This window comes from Cebus imitator, unplaced genomic scaffold (genome assembly GCF_001604975.1).
Source record: "Cebus imitator isolate Cc_AM_T3 unplaced genomic scaffold, Cebus_imitator-1.0 Scaffold231, whole genome shotgun sequence".
In the NCBI taxonomy this organism is placed as follows: domain Eukaryota; kingdom Metazoa; phylum Chordata; class Mammalia; order Primates; family Cebidae; genus Cebus; species Cebus imitator.
In genome coordinates this window covers 3,619,879-3,631,085 of record NW_016107546.1, presented here as the reverse complement: position 1 = coordinate 3,631,085, position 11,207 = coordinate 3,619,879, and the positions used below count along the sequence as shown (strand labels likewise).

Here is an 11,207-nt window from a genome sequence, read left to right as displayed (position 1 = left end):
AAAAAAAAAAAAAAAAAAAAAAAAAAAAAAAAAAAAAAAAAAAAAAAAAAAAAAAAAAAAAAAAAAAAAAATCTATGTTGCATTCACAATACTAGATGACAAATATTGATTATTAATTTTAGTACTTCTATGAAATGTTTTAATATTTGCTACAATCAAACTTAAGTGACTTAGAAAAGTACTAACTTTCTATTACCATTCAGAATTGGATTTTTTATTCCTTTAGTAAAGCACCCAGTTTTTCCCATGCAAGTACACTATGAAATCACAGTTGCCCATAATTTGGGAGGGTGACAGGGATCAAGGAAAGGGGTGTGGAAAGAGGGCGTACATAAAGGAAGATGGTGAGTGGGCAATCGGTCATCCTAGTTTGCCTGGCATTGGGAGATTTTCCAGGATGTGGGAATTTCAGTGCCAAAACTAGGGTGAACTGATCATTTGTTGTGGTTGATAATATATTCAGTTAAAATAAGAGATAAGAAAGTTTAGCCTGGCCCGTGGCACGTGCCTGTAGTCCCAGCTACTAGAGAGGCTGAGGCTGGAGGATCACTTGAGCCTAGGAGTTCTGGGCTGTAGTGTGCTATGCCGATCAGGCGTCTGTACTGAGTTCGGCATCAATATGGTGACCTCCTGGGAGCAGGGGACCACCAGGTTGCCTAAGGAGGGGCGAACTGGCCCAGGTCGGAAACGGAGCAGGTCCGAACTCCGTGCTGATTAGTAGTGGGATCACGCCTGTGAACAGCCAGTGCACTCCAGCCTGGGCAACATAGCAAGACCCCATCTCTTAAAAAATAAAAAACAAAAAAATTTTTTATAAAAAAATTAAAAAGAGGCCGGGCATGATGGCTCACACCTGTAATCCAAGCACTTTGGAGGCCAAGGCGGGCAGATCACCTGAGGTCAGGAGTTCAAGACCAGCCTGACCAACATGGTGAAACCCCGTCTTTAAAAAAAAAAAGGAAAGAAAGAAAGAAACTTAGTTTAAATCTTTGTAGAAATCAGAGTTAGATTGGCATATTACCCTCCCACAATGTATGGGACATAATAAAGCCTAGTGGATCTCAATCCCAGAACTGTACTGTAGTTCAGATGTAGAAAGTTCAAGGGAAAAATTTCCAGTGATTCTAGGACATTCCAAATCTGATTTTAAGGGTGTTAGTATTGTTGCTTTATTTTTGATTTAGTTAAATAATCCTAATATTTAGACTCAGTATTCATGGAGGATTGGTTCCAGGAAGCCCTCAGATCCCAAAATCTGAGGATCCTCAAGCCCCTTATATAAAATAGCACAGTATTTGCATGTAAGCTATGCATGTCCTCCGTTATACTCTATGTCTAGATTACTTACCATATCTACTGCAATGTAGACACTATGTAAATAATTGTTATCTTGTATTGTTTAGGGAATAATCACAAGGAAAAAAGTCTGTATGTGTTCAGTACAGACCCAACCATCTATTTTTTCCCCAAATATTTTTGTCCTGAGTTTGGTTGAATCCACAGATGTAGAACCCACAGGTAGGAAGGCTGACTGCACCTACTTGTTTGTGATTTGCTTCTTTCTAAAAGTGAAGTGCTAAAAAGGCTCTGCTTGACTGAGCCTCAGCTGGGCGTGGCACCGTTGTCGCTAGTGAGGCACGTTGTCTAAATGGTGTTTAGTACCTTTGTTTTCCTTAAGCTGATGAATGAGGACATTGACTCTCATGGCTGATGTGGAGCTAAAGTTATCTGTGAAAACATTTCCCATCTTAGCTTTTCATTATTTTGGTATTGAAGTCATTGTCCAGGTATAAAAAACTTAACAATTGCATTTTTTTTTTTTTTTTTTTTTTTTTTTTTGGGTTTTTTTTTTTTTTTTTTTTTTTTTTTTTTTTTTTTTTTTTTTGAGAGGGAGTCTCACTCCGTTGCCCAGGCTGGTGTGTAGTGGCACAATCTCGGCTCACTGCAACCTCCACCTCCCAGGTTCAAGCGATTCTTCTGCCTCAGCCTCCCAAGTAGCTGGGATTACAGGTGTGCACCACCAGGCCCAGCTGATTTTGTGTTTTTAGTAGAGACAAGGTTTCACCATGTTGCCCAGGCTGGTCTTGAACTCCTGACCTCAGGTGATCTGCCTGCCTTGGCTTCCCAAAGTGCTGGGATTACGGGCATGAGCCACTGCACCTGTCCCCAATTTACTTTTTGTTTATGTAAAATATTAGGGTGATTCCAACATAAAAAATAATGGACTAGAGGAGATACTCTTTCCCGTCCCATCCTCAGTACCCAGTTCCCCTCCCCACAGGTCTCGCAGGTGTTACATGCTGATAACTATGTTCATACATTCCTGAAACATTTTTTAAAGTTTTATGTCCTTGGCATTGGTCTTCAAATATATACATGTGGGCCAGGGAGCAAATGCCTTTTTGTTTCTGAAATTGGTGGTTTAGACTGTTCTTTTTCCAATCTTCTCACCTCCTGCCCCTCCTTCAGGGTATTTCCCTCAAGGGAACCCCTCCAGGTCAGAGGCAGAAGAGAAGCCTCATGGGTCACAGCAGCAGATGTTGGCTGGAGATCCATTCATTTGGTTTTGGCTTGAATTTTCTGAATGATTTGCTTTATCTTGAGAAAGACATATCTTGCCAGGAAGAATGACAGGCCTTGACAATGTTAAATGATCCTGCACGACCTTGAAAGACATTTTCTAATATAGTTTGTCAGGCAAAACTATATTATTTGTCAGTCATTTGTGGCCTCAGATAGAAGTCCTCAGAAATCAGCAGACTTCGATAAAATGCTGACTTGCCCCTGGACTGGGCTCTGTGAGAATGGCCGTCTGCGCTGTGCACAGTGGGAGTGAACACACCACACCGACAGTGACCACATGGTGCACTGTGGACTAGTGGTCAAGCTCCCTGCAGACCCACTCATAGAGTTCAGCTTGTTAGCGTAGGCTCTTTCATACTGTTCTGATAAAACAAACTGATTTGGTTTCTTTCCTCCTTGCCCCTTCTGCATTTCAGTTTTGTTTAGTTTTTCTGGTTTTTAATTATAACTACAAAATAAAATCTTAAGGCTATTCACCTTAGCTTAGTAAAAAACATAAAATAAAAAATTTAATCTGGAATTTTAGAATTCTATTTTGAATAACTTGGACCAAATCTCATAAATTTGTTTGCAGATATTATAGAGATCCTGCTCATGTGTAAGTCATTGTTTTAAGAAGAAAAGATAACCCAGAAGCATATTATATCGGTAAATTAATTTTTTTTTTTTTTTTTGGAGATGGAGTCTTGCTCTGTCACCAGGCTGGAGTACAGTGGCACAGTCTCAGCTCACTACAAACTCCACCTCCCGGGTTCAAGCGATTCTCCTGCATCAGCCTCCCGAGTAGCTGGGGTTACAGGCGTGTGCCACCATGCCCAGATAATTTTTGCATTTTTAGTAGAGACGGAGTTTCACCATGTTGGCCAGGATGGTCTTGACCTTTTGACCTCGTGATCCGCCCACCTCAGCCTCCCAAAGTGCTGGGATTACAGGCGTGAGCCACCGCACCCAGCCAATTAATTTCTATACAGTTTCATTAATTATTTTCTTTAGAAAAGGAGGATTAAGCCAAAGAAGTTTCAAAAGTGCTGAAATAATACAGAACCAAAGGAAGACTCAGGGCCTCTGTCCTTCTCAAAATAGCCACCAGGGGGAGGTCGGAGGCAGGCCTGAACTCCACCAGGAAAGGAAGCCGGCCTTCCTTTGAGTAGATGGATTACGTCATTGCAAGGCTGCTTTCCTGATGACATTCTTACCGCTTTTGAGTAGAAACTAGCTACTTTGCTTTAAGATTGTTATTGCTTCTGTTTTCACTGTAATGTGTTTGATAGGTGAAAGCGTTCACCTGAGGGTAACCAAGTGACTGTTTTTAGGAAGTGGAGAGACTGATTTTGGACCTCAGCTCAAGAACCTCAATAAGAAGCTCTTTACAGTGGTCGCCTGGGATCCTCGAGGCTATGGACGTTCCAAGCCTCCAGATCGCGATTTCCCAGTAGACTTTTTTGAAAGGGATGCAAAAGATGCTGTTGATTTGATGAAGGTGGGTCTCTTAGGGAAGGGCCAGGGGAGGGCCCTTGTTTAATTTTTGTTATTTCTTTCTACAAAATAATACCATGTGATTATATGGAAGACTCAAAGAGTTCAAGTAGGTATAAAGAAGAAAATGGAAATAGCCCGCAGTCCAGCTGTCTAGAGACAATGAAGTCTTGGAGGCTGTGCTTTCTGGCCAGTCTTCCTACCTCAAAAATGCAGTTTCATACTGATGGCATCCTACGATACCTGACGTTTTTCCAACTTACTACTGTTATTGAATACTTTTTCAAGGAAATACTTTCATGTCAATAAATACGCATTTGTATCAGTTGTATGATAGGCACTATTCTGTTGTATGGATGTACTGTATCTTATTTCACCAATTTTCTAACAGTAGACAATTTTTAAGTTGCCTTTTTCTGCCGTCATAAATAGCAGGCAGTGAAGATTCTATTTCATGGCCATTTTCATTTTTATTTTTTTTCCACTCTAAACAGTATTATTGTGGACATCCTGCACTGAGCTCCTGATGCACATATGGGAGAGTTTCATACAAATTTAGGAGACAATTTTGCTAGGTGATAGACATTCCAGATGTTCATTTTACAGGATAGTACCACAGTAGTTACACCATTTTATGTTCCCAGCAGCAAATATCTTAGACCGATATTAATTCTTTACCTTTAATTTTCCAATCATTCTATTCTTCCTTCTTGGCAGCCTCTCTAAGATGTAATCTTTGTCCATTTTCCCTGCCAGACACATGTCCAGACCTTGGCTGATTAACCCGTGGACTCACATAACCTCCCCATGGTGCTGTTCTCTGACAGCCTGGCTCTTGCCAGTTCTTCTTACAGTTGCTTTACCAGATGCCCTGCTTCACTTCATCCAGCAGAGTTCAGGGTTCCCTCTCTGATCTGTGGAACTGTTCTCAAGTCCTTGCTCAGGCATGCATATGCACACGCACACATGCACACACACACACTGTATTTGTCATATGTAAGTAGTTGGTCTCCACTGATTCTAGTTCCTTGAGATTTTTACCCAACCAGAAGATGTAGTTCCTTCATAATTCAAACCCATACCATATACTCAGGCTTTTGTGACAATTTCCACTAGAACTAATTAAGAGAAAACATCATCAAATGATGGACTCTGGCCGGGTGCGGTGGCTCACGCCTGTAATCCCAGCACTTTGGGAGGCCGAGGCGGGTGGATCACGAGGTCAAGAGATCGAGACCATCCCGGTCAACATGGTGAAACCCCGTCTCTACTAAAAATACAAAAAAAATCAGCTGGGCGTGGTGGCACATGCCTGTAATCCCAGCTACTCAGGAGGCTGAGGCAGGAGAATTGCTCGAACCCAGGAGGCGGAGGTTGCGGTGAGCCGAGATCGCGCCATTGCACTCCAGCCCGGGCAACGAGAGTGAAACTCCGTCTCAAAAAAAAAAAAGATGGACTCTGGGATTTTTCTTTCCTGACTAATTGATACTCCAGGCCTGCACCTGTATTGATTCTGATCATTAATGACTCAATTTCTTTTAACAGAGAGGAGCAGTAACCTGTGCTGTGCATTTTGTCGTGTGATCACAGGCGTTGAAGTTTAAGAAGGTTTCTCTGCTGGGGTGGAGTGATGGGGGCATAACCGCACTCATTGCTGCTGCAAAATATCCATCTTACATCCACAAGATGGTGATCTGGGGCGCCAACGCCTACGTCACTGATGAAGACAGCATGATTTACGAGGGTAGGTTCTGCAAACGGGAGATGCTGGGACAACAGCTCCTTCCCCTCTCTGTGTCTCATCTCTTACTGTGAGATATGTTGACAAGTCGTATCTCATCTGCTTCTAGTTCTCAGCTCTCAGGAAGGAAGAATAAGAGTTATCAGAAAAGTAATGCAATTTAACCAGTCTGACTTTTAAAGCTTTCTATTTCCAGGAGTGAAACTTCCATGGCTTAGGAAAAGGCTGAGTAAAATCAATATTTCCATTTACTGCTATTGATAATGAACTTCAAGGAAGAAGAGGGTGGTGTGAACTCTTTCGGTAGCACGGCACTCTGCTTTCTGACATCTTTCTACTTCCCCTCCTGGCTGCTCTTTCTTTCTCATCCCCCATTCTCTCCTGACTTGTGTTAAGATGGCTCCGGCCCGCCAGTCCGCTGGAGACAGTGCCTTCCTGTAACCAAGCCTCCCCTTGCACCCCCAACATTCCTCCTCCTGGCTCCTTGCTCATGCTACAGTGTTTGAGAACATGCAGCATTGATCACACCCCTCTTCTTGAAGCTTTCTTTGTCTGGAAGTTCTCGCCACCGTGTTCTCCCAACTTCGCGTCCTCTCTCAGGCTGTTTCCTGGCTGACACGTGTCTGCTCCCGTATGTGGGCCACAGTGTTGGGGTCCTCCAGGCATCACCCTTGGTGCTCTGCTCCTCTCTTGCCCTCACACCTGAGTAGCTTCACTCAGCTCCTCACTGCACTAAACTCACAAACCCCACATATTTGACTGCTTTTTGTTTTTTTTGTTTGTTTGTTTTAAGAGGCAAGTTCTCACTGGGCATGGTGGCTTAAACCTGTAATCCCAGCACTTTGGGAGGCCAAGGCAGGAGCATCACTTGAGCCCAGGATTCAAGACCAGCCTGGGCAGCGTAACAAGATCCCGTGTCTACAAAAAATACAAAAACTAGCCAAGCATGGTGGCATGTGCCTATAGTCCTAGCCACTTGGGAAGCTGAGGTAGGATGATCACCTGAGCCAGGGAGGTTGAAGCTACAGTGATCTGTGATTGTACCACTGCACTGTAGCCTGCGTGACAGAGGCGAGACCCTGTCCCAATAAAGAAAAGAAAAGAAAAAGACAAGTTCTCGCTGTGTTGCATTATTCAGCTTTTTATTCAATTTTCTTATCTGGTTGTCTCACCAGATGCTTTAAATTCAGTCTGTCTAATACTGAATTCATGATCTTCCCTGTAGGCCTGCCCCTTCTGCTAAATTTCTTGTCTTTACAAATACTACTCATTAGAATTATATGATTTCTCCCACAAAATAATATTTCCATTACTATTTATTGAGTGCCTGCCATGAGCTAAAATCTTTAATGACATAATACACCATAAGGTCTCTGATACTCAGCCTGCTTCTCAGATGAAAAACTGGGGCTCACAGAAATGAGGAATCCTTCCAGACCACATTCCCCCACACTGCACCCTGCAGCCCACTCCGCTTCTCTGCCAGGCTCTGGGTGGACCCATCTCGCCCTCCCCTTCTCTCCCTCCCACCAAACTCCCGCCAGCCTCGTTGGTCCCACCTGGGCTGATTCCTTGCCTCTCCAACCCTTCCAGGTCCTTACCTTGTATCAGTAGGCCTTCCATGCTGCTCTAATAGCAATTCAGCAAGCTGTGAATCTCATGGCATCTTACTTTAAGCCTTTCAGGGTGCCCCACAGTTTTCCTGATGAAGTTCGGGCTCCTCTGCTTTGCTCATGGAGTGAGTGCCCCCAGCCTCTGCCTCTCCAGGTCCCCTCCTCCCACTTTCGCCTCCCAGCCACCAGTGTCTAGCCATCCAAGACCACCTGGACTCCTGCAGCAGGTGGCGGGCTCGTGCCTCCTTGCCAGGGCCCTTCGCGCTCCCTCACTTGCTTGCTGACTTCTCTTCTCCCAGAATAGCCCAAGCACTTCATCCTGTAGGAAGCCCTTACTGCCACCCACCACCTCTCCATTGCTGTGTGAGCACACAAGCCACTTGGCTACAGATGGACAGCTGGTTCTTGTACCTGTCTCCTGGGGTATAGGAGTGACAGTATCTTGCTAAGGTCTGAGTCCATCAGTGACACGGCTAAGTGTTGTGGGCAGATATACCACATTACAAGTGACAAATCATTTTCCAGCAAAATAAATTTACACTTCCAGCAGCAACAGATGAGATTCCTTAACTTTTACCTCTTCATCAAAAGCTTGAAATTCTCAGACTTTTTTTTTTTTTTTCTAAGACAGAGTCTCACTCTATTGCCCAGGCTGGAGTGCAGTGGCGCAGTCTCGGCTCACTGCAACCTCTGCCTCCAGGATTCAAGCGATTCTCTGCCTCAGCTTCCCAAGTAGCTGGGATTATAGGCTCCCACCATTACGCCCAGCTAATTTTTTGTGTTTTTAGTAGAGACGGGGTTTCACCATGTTGGCCAGGCTGGTCTTGAACTCCTGACCTCAGGCAATCCGCCCATCTTGGCCTTCCAAAGTGCTGGGAATACAGGCATGAGCCACCGTGCCTGACCCCAATTCTCAAACTTTTTAATTCACTAACCAGTCAAATGGGTGTAAGATGTTATCTTATTGGGGTCTTACTTGCATTTCCTATTACTAATAAAGTTGAAAATCTGTGTTTATTCACCTTTTGATTTTCTTCTGTATTCTATCCATGTATTTTTATTGGCTAAAAGTTTTTTATTGTATAATAATTGATACATAAAATACAGTATGTCTAGGTATACAATATGAAGTGTAACAACAAATCCCCCTCCCCAACTCTCCACCAAACTCAGCACCAGGATGGTTTCAATGTTATCAGAGTGTTACTGATGTGTAGTTTTTAAAAAAATACTCTGATTGATAACCCCTTTTAGGGCAGCTGTGTTGCAAACACTTTTTCACAGTGGGTGCCTTGCCTTTTTCTTTATGGACAGAACTACTTAATGTAAGGAAATGCCACAATGTTTTATTTTTCTTTCCTTTTCCTCTTTTTCTTTCTTTCTTTCTTTTTTTTTTTGAGACAGAGTCTCACGCCATTGCCCTGGCTGGAGTGCAGTGGCACCATCCCAGCTCACTGCAACCTGCTCAACATCAAACTATCCGTCTGCCTCAGCCTCACAAGTAGCTGGCACTACAGGCGCGTGCCACCACGCCTGGCTAATTTTTGTTTGTTTGTTTTTTTTGAGACAGAGTCTCGCTCTTGTTGTCCAGGATGGAGTGCAATGGTGTGATCTCGGCTCACTGCAACCTCCACCTCTCAGGTTCAAGCGATTCTCCTGCCTCAGCCTCCTGAGTAGCTGGAATTACAGGCATGCGCCACTGTGCCCGCCTAGTTTTGTATTTTTAGTAGAGACTGAGTTTTTCCATGTTGGTCAGGCTGATCTCGAACTCCTGACCTCAGGTGATCCACCCGCCTTGGCCTCCCAAAGTGCTAGGATTACAGGCGTGAGCAACCACGCCAGGCCAATTTTTGTATTTTTTTGTAGAGATGAGGTTCTACCACATCGCCCAGGCTGGTCTCAAACTCCTGGACTCAAGTGGTCCACCCACCTCAGCCTCCTAGAGTGTTGGGATTACCTGTGTGAACCACCACGCCCGGCCTCACAATGTTTTGTTTTCTCATTGGCTTGGCTGGTTTCGTTTGATGTTAGATCCACCAACATGTTTGCCCATTTGTTTACTCACCTGTTCTTTCTTCTCAGATGTTCCTTCTAAAAACATTTCTCTTCTCTTCTTCCTGAAGTTATTTTTAGAAGTTCTTTAAGGGCAGCCTGTTAATGGTCAACTCAGTTTTTACCAAAAAGTGCCTTTCTTTCACCCACCTTTTTTGAAAGTCTGTGTAGCTGAGTGTGGAAATGTAAGCGGAAAATTATCATCTCTCCCATTCTGCCGTCTCTGCCTTCCATCACTGCTGTTGAGAAGCTTCCTGTCCACCTACATGGTTCCTGCTTCGGAGTAATGTGTCAACTCTCTGGCTGTTTTTCAGATTTCTTACCTTTGATATATTGCTGTTTTAATATATTCTGTCCAAGTGCAGATTTCATTTTCTTTATCCTACCAGGAATACATTGCAGTTTTGTTTGTGGATTCTTTGATTCATTCTGAAAAACACTCCCACCCATTATTTCTTCAAATAGGCATCTTTCATTCTCCATATTCTCATCTTCTGAGATGAGTGGACCTGTCTTTTGAGCTTCCTTATCTCTCCTTTGTGTTCTTGTCTCTCTGCATGGTGTTCTGCATAATTTAAGAGTTCTCTTCCAGTTTTCCGGTTTTTTCATTAACTTTATAAAAATCCTGTTGGTTTTGTGACCTTTGGTTAGGAGCTAATATTTGCTTACTCTTAATCCGAAAACAAACAAAACAGTGAGCATAAATCTAGAGCGCTCTCCTTCAGAGAGGATTTGCATTTGCTGCTCTTGGGAACCAGAGGATCATACCAGGTTGGGGCCATTTTTAGCTCAGCTTGATTCAGGAGTCTCAGGTTGGGCCCCCGGCCTGCCCGAGACACTGTCTCCACCCAGAGCAGGCCTGCCTTTGGAGCTGACTTACTCCCTTTGATGTATTTTCAGGGTTCTCTTTCTCATGTGCAGATACACTCACACCCTGGTTTTCATTAACCACTGCAACTTCAGCAATACTGCAGAATTCTGTTTTGTGAAAGATCTAATTCTTCCCCTGCAAGAAGATTTTCAGAGGGTATGGTCTGTCATACAGCCAGAAGTAGAAGCATCTGCAGGGTCTTTTTACTAGCCATCTTCACACTGTCCTGCTTGCTTCTCTCTCCCTTACCCCCCGCCCCCAAACTTCTTCTCCTCCCCACCTCTTCACTTTCAGGCTATCTCCACATACCTCACTTAAGTCTTTTCACTGTTGTGCAGAGCAGTTCATCCTCTTCAGCCTTTATCTTCGACTCACTTGGGGCCGACATTTAAGCCAATCAGCAGAAGCAAAGGCAGGTACCAGGTGCTGTCCTGTAATGGAGTCCTCCCTGCTCAGAAGGCAGTTGTGATTATAAATAGCAGTTTTTCCTCCATTTGGTGATTTCAATTCACTAAGCACACAGTGAGTGCCTGCCAGGCACCTGACGCTGTCTGGGTCCCTGTAGAGGTTGTTGTTCATGTGAGTTCATGCCATTAGTGTTAGGTTTCTTCCATGTGAATCATGTAGCTCTCAGTAAGCAATATGTAATGTGCTCGAAAGCATGAGAATCTTTACTTATCACAGTGTATTGAAGTATGGAAACGATTGGGCTAAGGAAATGCATTTGTTGATTCATGTTAATGGTTGTTTTTAGCTATCTTCCCTGCTAGGGAATCATCTACAATATACTTTGAAATTGGTACTTAGCATTTTTTTTTTTTTTTTTTTTTTTTTTTTTTTTTTTTTTTTTTTTTTTTTTTTTTTTTTTTTT

General features: G+C 43.4%; 1 protein-coding gene across 3 annotated transcripts in view; it reads left to right on the top strand.

Moving 5' to 3' along the window:
- Positions 1-11,207, top strand: part of BPHL (biphenyl hydrolase like) — a 37,275-nt gene that overhangs the window by 8,869 nt on the left and 17,199 nt on the right. For all 3 annotated transcript variants that reach the window (XR_001816145.2, XM_017497468.2, XM_017497469.2), the window contains exons 3-4: positions 3,897-4,063; positions 5,650-5,802. Coding sequence is in view for 2 of the 3 variants with exons in the window: in XM_017497468.2 (XP_017352957.2) it covers positions 3,897-4,063; positions 5,650-5,802 (320 nt within the window). In the remaining variant the exon portion in view is untranslated. The remainder of the gene's footprint in view (positions 1-3,896; positions 4,064-5,649; positions 5,803-11,207) is intronic.